This window comes from Sorex fumeus, unplaced genomic scaffold, assembly GCF_029834395.1.
Source record: "Sorex fumeus unplaced genomic scaffold, SorFum_2.1 ptg000044l, whole genome shotgun sequence".
NCBI lineage: Eukaryota > Metazoa > Chordata > Mammalia > Eulipotyphla > Soricidae > Sorex > Sorex fumeus.
The window spans coordinates 20878687-20898145 of NW_026606101.1; the positions used below are offsets into that span (position 1 = coordinate 20878687).

Below are 19459 nucleotides of genomic sequence, written 5' to 3' on the forward strand. Positions count from 1 at the left end.
TCCTCTCGGAGAGCCCAGCAAGCTACTGAGAGTATCTCGCCTGCATGGCAAAGCCTGGCAAGTTCCCCATGACGTATTCGATACACCAAACACAGTGTCACAATGGAGATGTTACTGGGCCCGCTCGAGCAAATTGATGAACAACGGGAGGACAGTGACAGTGACAGTGAAGTTGGGGTGTGTCGTCTCTCCCCCATACCCTCTGGAGGCCCCAGCAGGCTCATCCACCTCCCACAGCTGCTGTCTTGCCAACTGTGGCCCTGATTGGGAAGTAAGGGTCTAGAGCCCGTCCCTATCACACCTCCTGAAGCAACCAAAAGTTTAATAAATTCTTAGACAATAATTTACCAACCCTGCAATCTGATGTTCACACGAATTTATTTTCTAGATCTATTGATTTTACTATTGCAACTTTGTTATCTAATCCATTTTAATCTTAGAATTCTGTAAACAATTGCCACTTTTCTCTCCATTAAATAAAAAACATAGGGGCCAGAGAGATAGTACAGCTGGTAGGGGGCTTGTCTTACAGGCAGCCTACCCAGATTCGATCTCCGGCATCCCATATGGGTCCCAGAGCACCACCAGGTATGATTCCTGAGTGCCAAGCCAGGAGTAAGCCCTGAGCGTTGCTGAATGTGGCTCAAAAAACATCTTGAATGCAATAGAGTGTAGTAAGTGGCACTGCAGAACAGCTCCCTGAATTAACCCCCACTTCTATATGAATTCTCCGCGCCCCAGTTCAGCGGGTGGGAGGTCAAGAAAGAGCGTCCTGCTGGTTAGTTGAGAGTGTGGGAGTTCATTGGGAGTCCAGGCAGACAGGCTCCTGGGGAAGGTGGGCCATCAGCCCTGAAAAGCACGTGATCTGGGAGCGGGGAACACCCTGGGTGGGCTACAGGGGCTCCCCTCCAATTCCTTCCTGCTCTGGTCTCTCCTGCGTGCCTCCCCCCCTCCCCTCCCCACTCCCCGCCCCAGAACAGGGCACTCTGTTTGTCCCTCCACCTGCCACCAGGGGAGCCCCCAGAGAGGTCACTGCCTGGGCCCATCAGGTCCTGACGTCCGGGGAACACTTGCCTCCTTCTTGGTACCCCTGCTTCTCTTTAACAGACCCCAGGAAAAAGAACTGAGCTCACGCCACCATGGAGAGGGGATCACATGGGGCAGGAGCAGAGCTGCTCTGGGGTGACGGCAGCTATGTCTCTTCTTCCAGGGCTCAGATCTGGCACAAGACAGCATTCTCTAGGGGCCCCAAACCTTTTTGATTTCCCCAGGGTCCTTAGTGACAAGAGACCCTCCTCCAGGAAGCTCTGGACCTAAGTGAAAGTCTGACCCTGTGCAGATAGGCACCATGACAGAAGGTGGCCTGCTGATAGCATTTTCTTCAAGGACAAGAGCCGAGGGTAGGTTTTGGAAATAGGAGAAAAACTACATTTTCCTACACGTGGTGGAGTACATACCTGAAAGGAACTAACGTGAGTGGCCCTCAGGGCCCCCAGCACAGCTAGGTTAGACCTGGTTGTTCTGAGGACCAGGCTGAGCATTGTAGCATTGCGGGAAGTGACTCTGAATCCCCAAACATTACTTAATACTGGCCCCCACCCTCTCTCTACATATGTTTATGTCCTAAGAGGGGAGAGGAGGCGATTTGAAAAAGAAAGTCCTTTGGGAGAAACCGCACAGGGAAGGCCGCCTGCCTTCCAAACAAGGTTATGAGATCAAATTCCTCTGTCCTTAAAGTGTGTGAGAGTGTCACAAAACAAAAACAAACACACCCACACACATTTCCCAGCATTCCTTGCAGCTTGGCATGGTCATGTGACTAAATTCTAGCCAATAGTGGAGCTGGAGTGATAATACAGCAAGTAGGATGTTTGCCTTTCGTGCAGTGAATCTGGGTTTGAATCCCGGCACACCATATGGTCCCCCCTCCCCTGAGCCCACCAAGAGTGATCCCTGAGCATAGAGCCAGGAGTAAGCAGTGAGCACTGTGCCAGGTGTGGCCCCCAAACAAAATATAAATTTTTCAAAACCACCTGGCCAATGGGGAGTAAGCAGACACAGTGTGTGCCACTGTATCCCAGGGGGAATGGCTGGGATAATGGCTGGGGAATGGCTCCCACTCTCCTCTCTTCTTGCTGAAGGTATGTGAACACAAAGGTCTTTGAGGTTTGCTGTGTTTTTGGTTTTTGGACCCCACCCAGCTGTGCTCATGGCTTACTCCTGGTTCTGCACTCAGAAATCACTCTTGGTGGAGCCCAGGAAACCAAACAGGGTGCCTGGATCCAACCTGGGTTGGCTGCGTGCAGGGCAAGAGTCCTTCCAACTATATTCTCACTCCAGCCCTGGACATAGGGAGGCCTTTCCGAGCCTCACCATCCAAGCAGTCTTTTAGAAGTGGAGGATACAAGATAAAGCTCTCAGGTCTACCCAACACCTTCAACCCTGTGACATAGTTAGGCTCGTAGGTGGGAAAAAACAAATCCTCTCATCTTGAAGTCACTGTATTTGGTCTCTTGTGAGAGCAGCTTAATCCAGTCTGTCGGAAACAGAACCTCAAACAGCTATGAGGATGAAGAGAGAAACTCCTCATCCGTCCACGTCATGCAGGGCGGGCTCAGAGGAGAACGATATGACGATACCGTGCAGTGGGAGAGAAACAAAGGAGTGAGATGCAGAGAGAAGAGAGAAAGGGACGTGGCGAACACAAGCAACTGGTTTCTCTCCAGCGTCCCCTGGAGGCTCCGCTCTTGGGGGATCCTTGTTCGCCTCCTCCATCCGCTGCTCATGTTTCTTCAGGTAAGAGGGTCAGGGCACAGAAACCCAACCGTCACCCCATTGTTTCCACAGAGGCCAACAGGACCCACCCAGCCTTGTTCACAGAAGTCCTGAGACTCCAGCTCCTTCTTCCTCCTGAGGGCAGCGCTGGAGTCAGCTCAGCAACGAAGAACTGGACAAGGTCAGAGGTGTGGTAGCCGCAGGATCCAAGAGCTTCCACAGAGAAAACTCTGGTCACAGGAGAACTCTGGGAACGGTGGTCACCTGACCCCTCGCCCCAAAGGGCAGCCTTGGGTGGGGGTTCCCAGGGGCTGGCCCTCCAATGCATCCTCTGCATGGGGGAGCGGGAATGGATTTCCACAACTGCATGGGGGATGACTCAGGAGTGGGGAGGGAAGTGCCTTGGAAAGGGACACGACACTGTCCGGTTCCGTCTGTCCCTGTCACCTTAGATACACCGGTGCTGTCTGTCCCCACCAGAATAGGGCTTCCCTATCTGTTCCCTCAGTCTTCTCTCTTCAGGCTCCCCCACCCCAGACACCCTCCCATAAATGAGTGTGGTCTGCAGGGGCAGCCGGGAGTCACATCTGCATGTCGCCTGCCCACCTGCAAGGTCTCCTTGGGAGACATCTCCACTGAGTTCTCACCCACGTTGATCTGGCGGGAAAGCCTCCTCCTGCAAGAGCAAGAGTGCCATCTGAGGGGACGTGACACAGGCACGTGGCTCATGCCGGTTCAAATCCCCAACACTGCATATGGTCCCTTGAGCACTGCCAGGGGTCACTCCTGGGCACAGAGCCAGGAGGAAGCCCTGAGCACAACTGGGTGTGGCCTAAACACATCCCCCAACACACACACACACACACACACACACACACACACACGGGACTCCAGACAACACCCAGCAGAGGCAGTGGGGGGCTGCCTGGGGGTCTCGGTTGTTCTTACTTCCCACCAGCCCTTCAGCACAGACGGGACAGAGAGAGGAAGCGAAAGACCCCCATCAGAGACCGTTCTAGAAGGACCCAACTGGGTAAGGAAGTATGAAGTCAGAGACACTGACGGGGGCACCTCCAGGGAATGCTGAGAGTTGCTGGGAGGGAGAGGCAGCCCTGTCGCCCCTCCAGACCCACCTTAACAGGCAGGAGGCCCCCAGGACCAGCAGGAGCAGCAGCACAGCCGCCAGCAGCCCCAGGACCCAGAGCAGCCACTGGAACAGGTGCAGACGGTGCAGGGCTGGAAGAGACGCCAGGTGTGGGGGTGGGGTGGGGGCGGGGTGGGGGTCCCCGCCATCGGGACCTCCCCACCCTGCCCTGCTCCCGACACCAGCTGGCTGCGGCAGATGGGGTTCAGGAAGGCCTCACAAGGGCATCAGGCCCTGCCCAGAGGACACGGGAAGCCAGACGGGGCCTCCCCTCACCTCTGGATCCAAAGTAGGCGGAGGCCGATGTGGAGCCCAGCGCATTGGAGGCCGTGCACACGTACTCGCCCTGGTCGCCTGCCCGCAGCTCTTCCATGGCCACCCTCAGGGTGTTGGGGGAGGCCGAGACGCGGATGTGAGGCTGGACAGGGCTGCCCCCGGGCTGGCTGGAGGCTACCAGCTGTCCGTCCAGGTGGAGGGTGAGGCTGGCCAGGGGTTCGCTGTCCACCCGGCAGTCCAGGATGCCCTGGACGCCACCCTCAGCCTCCACAAAGACCGTCATGGTGGGCCTGTCTGGAGGGTCTGTGGGAGGTCACCGAGGGGGCAGTGGTGAGCCGGGAAACAGCCTGATTCCTCCCCTCCCAGGCCCAGGAGTGAGGGTTTACTGCTCGCCCATGAGGAAGAAGAGTCCGTTCCTCTGCTCCTTGGTTCTGGGACTTGCTTCGCAGTCCCAGAAGGCAGAAGAAAAAAAAAAAAAACATTGCATGTCCTCAGCTGTCTGTTCTCCTGGGCTTGTGGGAATCCCAGGCCAGCCTGCTAGAACCAGGGCCAACCCAGAGCCTTCCGAGGCCATGTGCCCTCGGCCCAGATGCCAGACTCCCATGACCGCGTGGGCTGAGAGCAGCAAGCCCGGCAGAGTTGGCACAACAGCACAGCAGGGAACACCTTGCACGTGGCCCACCCAGGTTCAATCCCTGACATCCCCGATGGTCCCCTGGGCCAGGAGTGATTCCTGAGTGCAGAGACAGGAGCGGGCTCTGAGCATCGCCGGGTATGGCCCCAGAACAACAACAACAACAAAAAGAACTGCTCGGCAGAGCCCAGCCCAAAAGTGGCCTCAGAACCACAAACAATAAAAGGTGCTGGCTGGAAGCATTAAGTCTGAGATTGTGGTGGCAGCCCTCACCCTCACCCCTCTCCTCCCCTCCCAGGGGAGCGGCTGACATATCCAGGGGAGGAACCCACCCCCAGAGGCACCAGGACACACTCACAGAGCACTCGGAGCAGGGCTGCGGCTGAGGTGGCTGTCCCCGTGGGAAGCCCAACCCGGCACTGGTACGCCCCAGCTTGGCCACGGGCCACGTGGGAGAAGGCGAGTGTGGGCTGGGGCTCCGCCTGTAGCTGCCGGCCATTCCAGAACCAGGAGAAGGTGGAGTTGCCCCCCGGGGCCTGTCCGCCAGGCAGCTGACAGCTCAGGTTCAGTGCTGCCCCCTCGGACACCTCCAGCCCCGGCTCAGCCACCACGTGCACACCTGGGGGCCACAGGACATGTGTGAGCCATCGGGTTGAGCTGCTGGCCCAAGAAGCCTGTGCATTGGGGGTGGTCTGCTCCCACTGACATCTGGGCCCTCAGTGGGGCACGGCTGCCCCCCAGAAGGATGCCCCAGGGGACAGAGCTGGCTCTGGTCCTTGCACAGGGGTGTCCAGGCCTGTGTCTCCCTCTTCAACCGATGGGTGACACTGAGTTTGAACCCCAGCTTGGGTCCCCAGGCAGGAGCTGCACCTCCTCCCTCAGCTGGGCTTCTGGAGTCAGGGCATATCCACCCCTTCCTGGGCAGAGGGCAGTCTTTCGCCAGGCTGGACTCTGTGTGTGTATTTGTGTGCATGCGTGATGCACGAGTATGCACATGCATGCGTACATGTGAGCATTGTATCTGGGTATATATATATCAATGTGCATGTCTAAGCGTATACACGTGCATATGCATATACATGAGCATGTGCATGCGTGTATGTATATGTGTATGCATATATCTGTGTGCATGTGTGTACACATGTGTGTACGCACGCTTATATATGTACATGTGTCTGCGTGGGTATATGCATATGTATGAGTATGTTTATGTGTGTATGAATTGCACGTGGGCACGTGCATGTGCATGAGTGTGTATTATGTGAACACGTGTATGAGTATGTACATGTGTGCTTGTGTTCATGTTCATATTTGTCTGTGTATGTGCATGCGTGTCTGTATGTGCATGTGCATGTGTGTATGTGTGTTCATACTTGTGTGTGATGTGGACATGCCTGTATGTGTATGTGCATGTGTGTATGTGTGTTCACACTCGTGTGTGATGTGCATATGTGTATGCGTGTGTGTGTTCGAGGGGCTGGCTTTTATTTACCTGATTTCCTTGAGGACATCTTGCCCAGTTGGGGGTCCCTCACAGATGAGACTGCCTCCCCCACCCCCAGCACATTCCCCCAGGCTGTGGCCCCCATGTGGGTGTCCCCCACCTCCCGGCTGGCCCATGCACTCACCCTCTGCCTGCAGCTGCCTGGTGCTGACGGAGCCCAGCAGGTTGCGGGCTGTGCACACATATGCGTCCCCGTCCCCCAGGGGCATGTCTTGCACCTGCAGCCACAGGGCATTGCGGCCCACCTGGACACGACCTGTCCCCACAGCCCCACCGGCGCTGGTGGCCAGCACCTTGCCGTGGTGGGCCAGGGTCAGCTCGGCAGGGGGCTCGCTGTCCACTGTGCACTGCACCACGGCCGCAGGGCTGGTCCTCGAGTCCCAGAAGGAGGACAGGACAGCGTCCCGAGGAGCATCTGGGGGAGAGAGAACAGGGCTGGGGGCCTTGCTGGGGACCCTCCCACCTGGCCAAAGCCTCTGCACAAATGTCCAGGCTCTTCTTACAAGTGACACTTCCGGGCGGGTGTGGGCAGCTTCCAGGTCTGTCACCCACGGTCCTCCTTCCCCAGACCCTGTCGGGCCCCGCTGATGTCCTGTGTCCTCCCTGCTGCCCTCCCCACCCCCCCCAGGACCCCGTCCACTCACAGAGCACACGCAGGGCCGTGGGCCGGGAGCTGCGGCTGCCCTGGGCGTCCTGAGCCTGGCACCTGTAGGCCCCTGCGTGAGCCCGGGAGACCCTGGGGAGGGAGAGGGCGGCCCCGGGCCCCTCCTGCAGCCACCGGCCATTGTGGTACCAGGTGTAGAGGGTGGGCAGCTGGGCGGCTGGGTCCTCACAGGTCACCGTGACAGGAGTCCCCTCAGGCACGGTGGCCGAGGGGGTCAGTGTCACCTGCGTGACTGTTCCAAAGAGGCTGGGATCAGCCGAGCCCCGCTGGACAGCTCGGCTGACCTCCCCATCCAGGCCTGCGGGGACTCCCCGCCTCACCCTCGAGGTGCAGCTCCAGGGACGCAGAGGCCTGCCCGAGGGGGTTGTGGGCCGAGCAGTTGTACAGGCCCTCCTGGCCCGGGCCCAGCTCCCGCAGCTCAAGGCGCAGGGAGTTGGGGCTGGAGGTGGCGGTGGAGGCGGCCAGGACGCGGCCAGCGTGGCTGAGGGTCAGCTGCGCGGGTGGGCGGCTGTCCACCAAGCACTGGACCAGGGCCTGCCGCCCGCCGCTGCTCTCTAGCATGGAAGTCAGGCGGAGGTTCCGGGGGGCATCTGCGGGGCAGGGAGGTGTGCGTGTGGGGCTTGGCTGGTTCACAGGGGAACGCCCCTCCCCAGCGCAGGGGCTTGAGCTAGACCAAGGCCCTGGCCTGTTCCCCGCTCTGGCCTGTCCTGGCCACCCCCACCCCCAAGGCTCCATGCCTGCTGTGGAGTGGGGTGCTTCTCGGGTCTCCCCCGACTCCCGCTGAACCCCAGCAGACTCACGGATGACGTCCAGGGCCACAGGCGTGGAGGTGCGGGGGGCCTGGCCGGGGGTGGCCACGCTGCAGTGGTAGGAGGCTGCGTTGGCCACGGTGACGTTCGGCAGGACGATGGAGCGGGCACCCGGCCGCTGCTGCCCATCCTGATACCAGGTGTAGGTGAGCCGGGCCGCCCGGGAGGTCCACACCTGGCAGGTTAGCTTCACCAGCTGCCCCTCCTGCACGGCCAGCCTGGGCCACACCTGCACACTCACGGCTGTGAACAGGAGAGGCAGGGGACATTGGTGAGTGTGCTGACGTCCAGCCCTGGTCACCACGCGAGGGGCCTTTGGCCGCTGGGGGCTCAAGGGTGCAGCTTGGGAAATAGTGATCCCTTTCTCAGGCGCCTCCGGAGCCCTAGTGGGGTCTGAGCCTGCTCTGCGCCTGGGGCAGGTGCCGGGGAGAATCCAGGCTGCCCCCCGCTTTGGCCTTCTCTTGGAGCACCTCGTCTTGGGGGGTGGGGGCCACATCAGATGATGCTCAGGGGCTACTCCTGGCTCTGACCTCAGGAATTACTCCTGGAAGTGTTCAGGAGACATACGGGATGTGGGGGATTGAACCCGGGTCAGCCAGTGCAAGGCAAGGCCCCTGTCCACTGTACCATCCAGAGCCCCCCCCCTTTCTGCTTGCACGGTTCATTGCGCAGCCATGTAAAAAGGTAGAGGGGGGGGGCTTTATTTTTTTGTTTTTATTTTTGTTTTGTTTTGTTGCTTTTTTTGGACCACACCCAGCAATATTCAGGGGTTACTCCTGGCTCTGCACTCAGGAATTACTCTTGGCGGTGCTCAGGGGACCCTATGAGATGCTGGGGATCAAACCCAATTTGGGTGCGTGCAAGGCAAATGCCCTACCTGCTGTACTATTGCTCCGTCCCTTGTTTTGTTTTTTGTTTTTACTCTGGGGAGGTTAAGCTGGCAGTGGTCAGGACTTACTCCTGGTTCTGTGCTCAGGGATCACTCCTGACAAGGCTCGGAGGACCCTCTGTGGCGCCTGGGATTGAGCTGAGGTCAGCTGTCTGCCAGGCCAGTGATTTAGCCCCCTGGCTGGTCTCTCCTGCTTTCGTTTCTGCTGTGCCAGGAACCCGGCCCACTCACGCATGCAAAGCAGGTGCCTGACTCCATCCCTGCACTCACGCACTCCACCTCGCACTGACCCTGCGTGTCAAAGCTGGCTGAGGCCGAGGCCTGGCCCAGGGCGTTGGTGGCCTGGCAGCTGTAGGCACCCTCGTCCTCCAGGGTGGCGTTGTGGATCTCCAGGCGCAGTGCGTTGGGGGCCACGGTCACCTGCAGCCGGGGGGAGCGGCTGGCAGGTTCCTCCGGCCCCTGCAGGGTGGACGCCACCAGGTGGCCCCCATGGAGCAGGCGCAGCTGGGCCGGAGGGTCACTGTGGGCCTGGCACAGAAGGAGACCCAGGCGCCCGGGTCCTGTGTCCATCAGGGTGGTGAGCACCGGCTGGCGCGGGGCATCTGAGGGGCAGGGATGCATCAGACCCGGGAAGATGATGCCTCCCCTGAGCCCACTCCCCGGAGCACGCCAGACTCCAGGGACTCAGCACCCCCATTCCCCAGCCTGAGCCTCATGGGGATGAACAGGCTTACAGGTCACATGGAGGCTGACCGGCGTGGCCAGGCTGGTGCTGGCCGAGCCCGGGGCCTGCACCTGGCAGTGGTAGGCCCCGGCCTGGCTCGCAGTAATGGCAGCAAAGCGGAGCGTAGCCGAGGTGGAACCCGGGAGGAGGCGGCCATCCCAGTACCAGTGGTAGGAGGCTCCCTGGGGGGTTCCTGTGGGCACCTGGCAGCTCAGGGTCACAGCCTGGCCTTCCTGGAGCTCCGGGGACGGGGACACTTGGATCCAGGCCCCTGCAGGAACAAAGCGAGAGCCGGTGAGAGGCCTGAGAGCCCTCCCTGCCCTGCACGCCTCTCCCGACCCACCCTGGGGTCTCTCCTCGACCCACTCTCTCTTGGGCCGCAGTTCTGCTGTGTCAGTCACATCCCCGGCTCATGTGACCTGCAGCCAGCACCAGGCACAGACTAGCACTGGTTGCATGACTCCGGAAGAGGCGGGACCTAGGGCACACCGAGGGCCACTGTCCTGGCCAGGAGCTGGACTCAGCCTGATTGAGCGGGGGCTTGGGAGGGGAAGTGAGCTGCTTCCTGATGCTGAATCCTCCCCAGCCCCGTCTGCTCCCAGGCTCCAGGCCACGAGAACCCAGAAGCCAGGAATCAGGCATAGGGCGGTTCCTGGTATCCGAACCCCCACCCCCTTCCCAGTTCCAAGGCAGGAGACAAGGTGGGGTAAGGCGGGGTGGAGGAAGCAAAGGCTGCGTCTGGAACCAGAAGCATTATCTGTCCAGACCATCAGTCTGGAAGCAGCCATGCGTCCTGTGAACCATGTGCTCTGTGCAAGCCCCTAACAGCCCAACCCTCGGCTCCCGTGCCTGGGAAATGGGTGTGACAAATAAGGAAAGATGTGGGTGCAGCGGGGAGGTGGCTCAAATTGCTGCGCATGTGCCTCCCCTGTGACCAGGACCACAGGACCCCACTGAGCAAGGTCAGGGCTGGTCCTGGGGTCCCCACACCCCAGTAAGCATCGCCAGGACGGGTCTCTGTCGAAATAAAAATAATGGAGCCCAAATCCGAGGAAAATATTCAGAGCAGATGTTGTTTATCAGTGTGGGAGATGGAAGGCATCTATTTTTCTTTGACCAAAGCAGAGCTCTGGGTGTTGATTTTCTTTCTCCTGGTTCTTTGCTTTCGGAGGAATTTTGTTTTGTTTTGTTTGGGGATTACATCCAGCGATGCTCAGGGGTAATTCCTGGCTCTGCACTCAGGAATTTCTCCTGCCTGGGCTGGGGGACCATATGGGATGCTGGGGATTGAACCTGGGTTAGCTGCATGCAAAACACCCTACCATCTATACTGTCACTCCAGCCTCTGTCACTCCAGTCACTTCTTATCATCTTAAACTCTTCTACAGAAGAGTTTCTGTAAGAAGGATTACTGCTGTGGGCAAAAGACATAAGACTCAACTTCAAATAAAAGAAAGGTGGGGATTTATGGTCCAGTAACAGGATGAGATCAGAGGATTGAAAATATGAATAGACCTGGGTTCGATTCCCAGCATCCCATATGGTCCCCTGAGCACCACCAAGAGTAATTCCTGAGTGCAAAGCCAGGAGTAACCCGTGAGCATCGCTGGGTGTGATACAAAAGCACTGCACTGCACTGCACTGTCCTGTTGTTCATCGATTTGCTAGAGCGGGCACCAGTAAGGTCTCACAACAAATTGTGAGACTTGTTACTGTTTTTGGCATTGAATACATCATGGGTAGCTTGCCAGGCTTTGCCATGCGGGCAAGATATTCTGGGTAGCTTTCCGGGCTCTCTGAGAAGGGCGGAGGGATCGAACCCGGGTTGGCCATGTCGGCCTAGTGCAAGGCAAACACCTTACCTGCTGTGCTATCGATCCAGCCCTAAGGCAAAAAAAGCAAAAGAAAGAAAGAAGAAAGAAAGAAAGAAAGAAAGAAAATACGAAGAGGGAATAGAGAGGTGAGGGAGACTTCTGGAAAAATGCACAAGATAGGAATATTGCTGCATGTCCAGGGGGGCCATGGACCCGTGAGGGTTGGAACGGGCTGAAGAGTTTATTCTTGATGCCCTCCTGAGTTCTCCTTTATTCCCAAAGCATACATAAAGATACATAGAGAGAGAGAGACACAAACACACACACACACAGAGAGAGAGAGAAAGAGAGAGAGAGAGAGAGAGAGAGAGAGAGATGGACAGAGAGCCAAAGGCAGACAGAATTTAGCATTATGGATTAAATATTTTATTACTTTATATGTGAAAAATATAAGGACATTTTAACTGACCCAAGTTTGATCCCCAGAACCACATAGGATTCCCTGAACCCCAACAGAGTGATCCCGGGGAACAGGCAGAGCCAGGAGTAAGCCCTGTTGCTCAAAAACAAACAAGAAAAGGAACTCTCTCATAAAACCTAGTTTATATATCTGCCATATGTGCATATCCAACACATGGACATGCACATATAGACACAAAAATACACATAGTATATTTATACTCTTTAATAACTTAGATTCTTCACACACATATATGAATGTGTCTCTTTGTCTACATCTGATAAAAATCCTCCATAATTTGGGAAGATATTTCTAAACATAATATATTTATTTCTTATTATTATTTGCTTTTTGGGTCACACCCAGTGATTCTCAAGGGTTCCTCCTGGCTCTGCATTCAGGAGTTACTCCTGGCGGTGCTCAGGGGACCATATGGGATGCTGGGAATCGAACCTGGGTCGGCCGCGTGCAAGGCAAACGCCCTACCCACTGTGCTATCTCTCCAGCCCGCAACATAATATTTTTAAAATGAAAAAATTATTGTGTTACTTAAAAAACAATTCTTGGGGTCCTGTGAGATAGTGGGTAGGGCTCTTGCCTTGCATGTGGCCGACCTGGGTTCGGTCCCCAGCACCCCATATTATGGGTTCTTAGGGCACCGCCAGGAGTGATTTCTGAGTGTAGAGCCAGAAGTAACCCCTAAATATTGCCAATGTCACACCAGAACAAATCAAACAAATAAAGAATTCTCGGGGTTGGAGCAATAGTAAGATGAATAAAGTCAGAAAGGCTGACCCAAGAATTGTTTTTTAAGTAACACAATTATATTATTACTAACGAATTTATCTGTCAGAAAGCACTGCAAAAGAAATAATGACCAAAATAAAACGACGCCCCACTGATTGGGAGAAAAATACTTGCCCACTCCTCGTTGGACAAAGGATTAGTATCCAAAATCTACCGCAAAAACAAAGCGCCCTATTGCAAGCCACCCTGAGCAATGACACTGCCGCCTAGTGGCTGGAACAGCTATTGCAGGTGAACGTATCAAGTGGGAGACAAAGGGCTGTGTCCGGAGGGGCTGAAAACTCTCCTCGCAGGGGCTAAAGACCACGCACTTTTGCACTGAACCTGTGCTGCTCAGTCAAAACCTGGCCAGGGTAGCTACAGGGGCCTCAGGATCTAGCACATCTTCCGGGCACCAACACTTACCTCGGACCTGGAAGAAGAGGGAGGTATTGGCTGATCCCAGGTCATTTGTGGCCTCGCAGTGGTAGCTGCCGGAGTCCTCCAGGCGCAGCTCTCGGACCTCGAGCTGCAGGGAGTTGGCTGTGGCTCGGAGCTGCAGGCGGCCACTGGGTGGGAGCTGGGGCTGCAGGCTGGTGGCCAGGCGGCGCTCCCCGTGGAACAGGGTGAGCTGGGCAGGCGGCTGGCTGTCCACGGTGCAGACGAACACGGCCGTGTGTCCCTGGTCCACATCCAGGAGTGCTGACAGCTTGGGTGGGTCAGGAGGGTCTGCGGGGACATGGGGCGCTGGAGCCCTGTGCATTTTCGCCGTCCAGGCCCACCCACCCAGACCCACCAGCCCTACTCCCTAGACCCCACCCTACCCCCCCACCCCTGCTTGCCCAATCTGTGCCCGTCCGTCACCCACACATCACGCTCAGGACCACGGGGGCCGAGAGCTGGCCGCCCTCTTCCGCCAGCACACGGCAGGCATACAGGGCTGCGTCCCTCCTGGCCACAGGCTGCAGGGTCACTGTCTGCAGGGGGCTCTGGGCCCAGGGCAGCCCGTTCCGGAACCAGGAAATGTTGGCAGCTCCCCCGATGGCCTCTCTGCTCACAGCGCAGGTCAGGGTGGCCGTGCTGCCCTCCCGCAGCATGTGGCTGGGGGTGACGAGCAGGACCGTGGCTGGAAGCAGACGGGAAGGGTCCCTGGAGGCAGGTTTCCTCCCCGTCTCCCCCCCACCTGCCACCACCACCAAGGGGCCACGTTGGAGGCCCAGGACACTGCAGCACTCACAGGGCGCGGGGAGAAAGTGAGGGACCTCACTCAGAAGCAGGTGGCAGAGAAGGGGCAGGGAAGAGCCCAGAGGGCGAGACCACCCATGTCCAGTGGGCCCCAGAGCTCGCTCCCACCAGCAGGGCCGGGCTCCTGGCGCAGTCTGGGAGGGCTGTCCGGGGAAGGAGGTGGTTCCTGCGGTGTTCAACCCCCCTGAGCTGAGTGCCCGGTGCCAGCCCCACTCACCCCGGCTGTCAAAAGTCGCTGAGGCAGAGGCGTTGCCCAGGGCATTGGTGGCCTCGCACAGGTACGCGCCCTCATCCTCCAGCACGGGGTCCGCGATCTCCACGCGGAGCAGGTTGGGGCTTCCAGTGACCTTCAAGCGCGAGGGGCAGCCCCTGCAGGAGCCCAGGGAAGAGGCCACCACGCGGGGCCCGTGGAGCAGCCGCAGCTGGGCAGGAGGGTCACTGTCCACGCGGCACAACAGCAGCCCACGGCGGCCAGCGGCCTCAGGGTCCAGCTGGGCAGTGAAGGTGGGCTGGCGGGGAGCGTCTGGGGAGAGAGGGGGTGTGGGCCTCCACGCATGGCCTCCGCTAGCGGCCTGGTTCCCGAACACAGTGTGTGTGTGTGTCTGTCTGTTTGTGTGTATGTATCTGTGTGTCTGTACACACAGAGAGACACACAAATATACACACAAAGAAACACAGATACACACACATATATATTTACACACGAATATGAATACACACAGACACACACAAATACACACAGAGAGACACACACAAATATACACACAGAAATACACACAAATATGTACACATAGGGACACACACAAATATGGACACACAGAGACATCCAAATATATACACAGACACACAGACACACACTGGTACACACAAATATACACACAGAGACACACAGTTTTATATACAGATACATAAATATACAAACACAGACACACACAGACACACAAATATACACATACACACAAATATATACACAGATGCACATAAAAATATACACACAGAGATAGAGACACACAGAGACATACTCAGAGACACACAGACACACATGGAGACAGAGACACACAGACACACACAGACACCTCTGGGCTCAGAGCAGCACCTCTTGCAGACACCTGTCCTCACACCCAGAGGCTGCGCCTCCCCCTTGGGGGCCCAGGGCCGGCACATGTGTGTTGGAGGGTGCTGTCCCCAGCCAGGGAGGGTGTGTCTGGATGGGGCGTCCATGAGGGGCTGGGCTAGGGCCAAGGGAGTTGGAGTTGGAAGTTGGGCCCCGGCCCCAATCCCCCAATTCCCAGCCCAGGGCCCAGGCCTGTGGTGGCCCTCCCTCTCTCCCTCCTCCAGGCTCTGGAGGGTGTCTGGCTCCGTGGCCCCCCACCCCAAGCCCTCAGCAGGCAGAAAGGCAGCTCACAGCGCACTGTCAGGATGGCAGCCAAGGAGGTGCTGCTGGCACTGTGGCCATCCTGGGCCTGGCAATGGTACGAGCCGGCGTCGGCGCTGGAGGCGGCCGGGAGCTGGAGGCTGCTGCTGGGCCCCGTGAGGAGCAGGACCCCATTCCGGTACCACGAGAAACGGGTGTCAGGCGTGGGGCCCAGGCGACTCCTGCAGGTCAGAGTCACCGCCTGCCCTTCCACCACCTCTGCAGCCGGGCTGATGAGGAGGCGGACCCCTGGGGGACAGGAGAGAAGAGGCTGAAGGAGAGTATGTGACCCACAATCCTCAAGCTCGGTTTCCCTGCACGACTATGGGGGCTGGGCAATCTCCTACAGGAAGGAGAGCAGGGAAGTCCTGGAGGGCTTCCTGTAGGAGATTGCCCAGCCCCCATAGTCGTGCAGGGGAAACCGGAGCTTGAGGATTGTGGGGTCACATAGCTCTCCTTCAGCCTCTTCTCTCCTGTCCCGCCAGGGGGTCCTGCCTGCCTCGATCAGCCCGGGCTGCAGAGTGGTGAAGGGCAGGCGGTGACTCTGACCTTGCAGGAGTCGCCCCGGGTTCGATCCCCAGCATCCCATATGGTCCTCTGAGCACTGCCAGGAGTGATTCCTGGGTGCAGAGCCAGGAGTAACCCCTGAGCATCACCAGGTGTGACCCAAAAAGCAGAAAAAAAAAAGAAGATTCTGAGCCAGAGCTCAGGTTTGGGTCAAGTATCTGGGACTCCTTGCAGAGGTGCTAGAGGGATAGCTCAGCAGTCAGGGCACCTGCATCCGACCATGCATTACCAGATGCAGCCCGGGAGACCCTCAAGCACTCCAAATGACCCTCAGAACCACTGGCATGAGCAGCACTGTGCCCTCTGACCCTTGTACTACGCCACTGGTCTGGGTAGCCCAGAGCCTCAGGAAGGGGCCCCGGGTCCCCTGAGAACCCCTTGGGAAGCACTGGCCCACGCTGCCCACCCTCCCCCGCCTCGAAAAAAATTCCAACTGGTAGATCAGCTCTGCCTAAGGTGGGTTTGGAATGGGGAGAGGGAGCAAAGCTGTGTCAAGCTGGGGGGGGGGGAGGTAGAGCGCACCCCACTTCTCTGCCTGCGTCTGCCCTAGCACCTACCCTCAGTTACTAGATCCGTGGCAGAGGGAGAGTCAGACTGTGTGCCTTGTTTTGTTTTGGGGCCATACCCGGTGATGCTCAGGGGTTACTCCTGGCTCTGTGCTCTGGGATCATTCTTGGTAGATGCTCAGGGGACCTTATGAGGTGCCGGGGACAGAACCCGGGTCGGCCGCGTGCAAGGCCCCTGTGCTATCGCTTGGAGCAGGATGTGTGGAAGGACTGTGTCACAACCTGTCTCCGGGAAAGGTGACCCCCTGTGACTTCCTTTCACCCCCTGTGAAAGGAAGACCCCAGCAGGGACGGCTGTGAGTCCAGCACTGAGTGACTGTTACTGGCCAGTGGCTCAGCCGCGTGCTGACATCCTCCCTCCCCTGCTCCTCAGAAGAGGCCAAGAAGGTGGGAGCCGGGTAGGCTCCGTCCCGGGGCTGGCCAGGGCCATCTTACCCATGCCTTGGAAGTCCAGCGTGGAGGAGGCGTTCCCCAGGGCATTGATGGCCACACAGCGGTACTGCCCGCTATCCGCGGGCTGCAGGTCCCGGATCTCCACACGCAGGGAGTTGGTCTCCGAGGAGACACTGAGGCGTGGGTTCAGCTCATTCGTCTCGGAGGTGGCCAGCACCACGCCCTTCCGGGACAGCTCCAGCCTGGCCGGGGGCTCGCTGGCCACGGAGCAGTGGATGAGGCCCACCAGTGCCCCCTGCGTCTCCAGAAAGGCCGTCAGAACAGGGGCAAGGGGCGGGTCTGTAGGGAGATAAGGGGCTGTCACCTAAGGACAGGGACACATCCCGGGTCCCTCCTGATCACCGGGGTCCCCTGAGCCCTTTTTGTCTTACATTTTGTTTTGTTTCATTTGGGGGCCACACCTGGCGATGCTCAGGGCTGGCTCTGGGGATCCAACCCAGGTCGGCCATGAGCAAGGCAAGCTCCTACCTGCTGTCCCATTGCCCCGGTCCCCTTTTCGATCCTACCATGCTCTGACACGGGGACAGCCCCAGAAACTCCCAAGTGCAGAAGACGCTTTTGTGTTTGGGCCGGGCAGATCCCTTGGTCAGCCCTACGGTTACCCAGACAGGCAAGGCAGCAACCAGGGCCCCCCGCTAAGTGATCCCAGAGAATCCCAGGGCTGTGGGCCAGGCTGACCTCCTGCAGCAACAGGGACAGAGGTCACCACCTCGTTGTGGGGCTCCCACTCAGACACACAGGCTCGAGGTGGGGGGGGGGGCACCCACAGAAATCCTGGCTCTCCATGCTTCAGTGTCAGACCAGGGAAACCAAGGGATTGTCCCAGGTCAAGGGAGCCAGGGCCTGGATGTTCCGTGGGATCCCAGCTCAGAAGAGACTCGGCATCAGGAAGGCCCTTACGGGCTGCCTGGTTAAGTTCGGCTGGAGCAGAGGGTCCCGTCTGGCCACTGTGGGCGCTGGCCGTGCCGCTGAGCTGTGGTTAGTGTGGAATCTGAGCAGAGGGAGAGGGACTCGGGGCCAGTCTGAAGCTGTGGGATGCCGAGGAGGAGACAGGCAGGGAACACAGATGCGTGTGTTGTGGGGGGTACTTGTGTCTGCTTGCCCAGGACCGTGCACACAGAGGCACGCATACCTATGTGTGTTTACAGAAATGGAGAGGGGGGCAAGGGCCGAAGAGACATGCAGTGGGCAAAGCGCTGGCCTTGCACACAGCTGACCCAGGTTCGATCCCAGGTATTCCATAGGGTCCCCTGAGCATCGCCAGGAGTGATTTCTGAGTTTAGAGCCAGGAGCAACCCCTGAGCACTGCTGGGTGTGCCCACCCCAAAGAGAGAGGGGGGGGACCAGAGAGAGAGAGAGAGAGAGAGAGAGAGAGAGAGAGCTCAGCAGAAGTGAGCACATGCTTTGCAGATTTGATCCCTACCACTACACAGTCCCCAGATCTCCGCTAAGAGAGACCCTAAAACACACGAGAGAGAAAGCAAATGTTCGGAAACAGGAAACGGGGAATCTGAGGAGATCTGATGATGACCATAGAGGGCCTGGCACTGCAGTACAGCAGGGAGGGCAATAGCCCTGCATGTGGCCCACCCGAGTTTAGCTCCCAACACCCCAGGTGGTCCCGCGAGCCCACCGGGACTGGTCCTGCGAGTGGGTCCCCATGCCCTCACCTCACCCCACGTTCACTATGGCCTCCTTGCAACTTCCTGCACATTCAAACTGATTTTAAAGCAAGTGGATTTTCCCTCTTTGTATGTTTCTGTTGTCACTGGTAGGGAGCTTCTTGGACATAACCTTGTTAAACCATCTCTGAGTAATAAAACATCAAGTCTTGTTTCTGCGGTTGGCCGCACAGGGGAGAATGACTTGCGGGGGAAGGGGCTGCTCTGGTCACGTTGGATGTTGCCGATTGGCTTGATGGGTCTCTGGCAGTGTGCAGGAACACAGTGTGGGTACTTTGTTACCTCGTTACCTCGAGGCTTCCTTACTAACATTTTACTAGAATGATTGGATAATTCTCTTAGAAGCTTAAACTTTGTAACTGGGCTGCTTTGTCTCATTTTCACTTGAACATTACAGGGAATGAAGTATCTGAATTGTAACTAGGCCAATATCTTTTTGTCTTTTAAGAAATTTTCATTGCCAAGAAAGGCTGGATGAAATTTTTTCCTTCCAAAAAAAAAAAAAGCAAGTGGGTTTTTTCTCAGATGGGGGCAACTGAGGCCCAGGGAGGTCAACATTTTGGCCCCTCTGAACAGACCTGGGTCAGGTGCCCCAGGCCATACATCCTGTTTGTGGGGGCTGCCTCCCCAACAACCCATTCCTCACGGTGCCCAGTGCCCTCCCCCCCGCCCGAGCCACTTACACCGGACCACCACGCTGACGGGCCCAGAGCGCTCCCGGCCATGGGCATTCTGCACCTCGCAGAAGTAGAAGCCGGAGTCAGCCCTGCGGACGGGGTGCAGTCGAAGGCTGGCATCCTGGGCACCCTTCAGGAGCTGCTGGTTCTTGTACCAGCTGTAGCGCGTCCCCTTAGCCGCCTCTCTGGGCATGGCACAGGTCAGAGTCACTGTCTGGTTCTCCACGATGGTGCCCGTGGGGCTCACCTGGACCTCAGCCACTGCAGGGGACCAGAGGACACTCTGGGGGGGGGGGGATCCCGTCGCTCCCCTGCCCCCGCCCTCACGTCCCGGGGCTGCTGTCCTGCTGCTTCAGCCTGCACCGTCCCCCTCACG

At 57.9% G+C, this 19459-nt stretch overlaps 1 protein-coding gene across 1 annotated transcript in view; it reads right to left on the bottom strand.

Moving 5' to 3' along the window:
- Positions 1-2495: 2495 nt before the first annotated feature.
- Positions 2496-19459, bottom strand: part of SIGLEC1 (sialic acid binding Ig like lectin 1) — a 58842-nt gene continuing 41878 nt past the window's right edge. Inside the window, exons 7-23 of the mRNA XM_056121582.1 lie at positions 19090-19344; positions 16707-17003; positions 15130-15387; positions 13942-14247; positions 13348-13605; positions 12906-13208; positions 9430-9690; positions 8986-9297; positions 7798-8049; positions 7318-7587; positions 6978-7229; positions 6458-6748; positions 5188-5448; positions 4196-4498; positions 3909-4011; positions 3382-3451; positions 2496-2988 (exon numbers count right to left, since the gene is read on the bottom strand). Coding sequence (XP_055977557.1) covers positions 2929-2988; positions 3382-3451; positions 3909-4011; positions 4196-4498; positions 5188-5448; positions 6458-6748; positions 6978-7229; positions 7318-7587; positions 7798-8049; positions 8986-9297; positions 9430-9690; positions 12906-13208; positions 13348-13605; positions 13942-14247; positions 15130-15387; positions 16707-17003; positions 19090-19344 — 4112 coding nt within the window. The 3' untranslated portion in view covers positions 2496-2928. The remainder of the gene's footprint in view (positions 2989-3381; positions 3452-3908; positions 4012-4195; positions 4499-5187; positions 5449-6457; positions 6749-6977; positions 7230-7317; positions 7588-7797; positions 8050-8985; positions 9298-9429; positions 9691-12905; positions 13209-13347; positions 13606-13941; positions 14248-15129; positions 15388-16706; positions 17004-19089; positions 19345-19459) is intronic.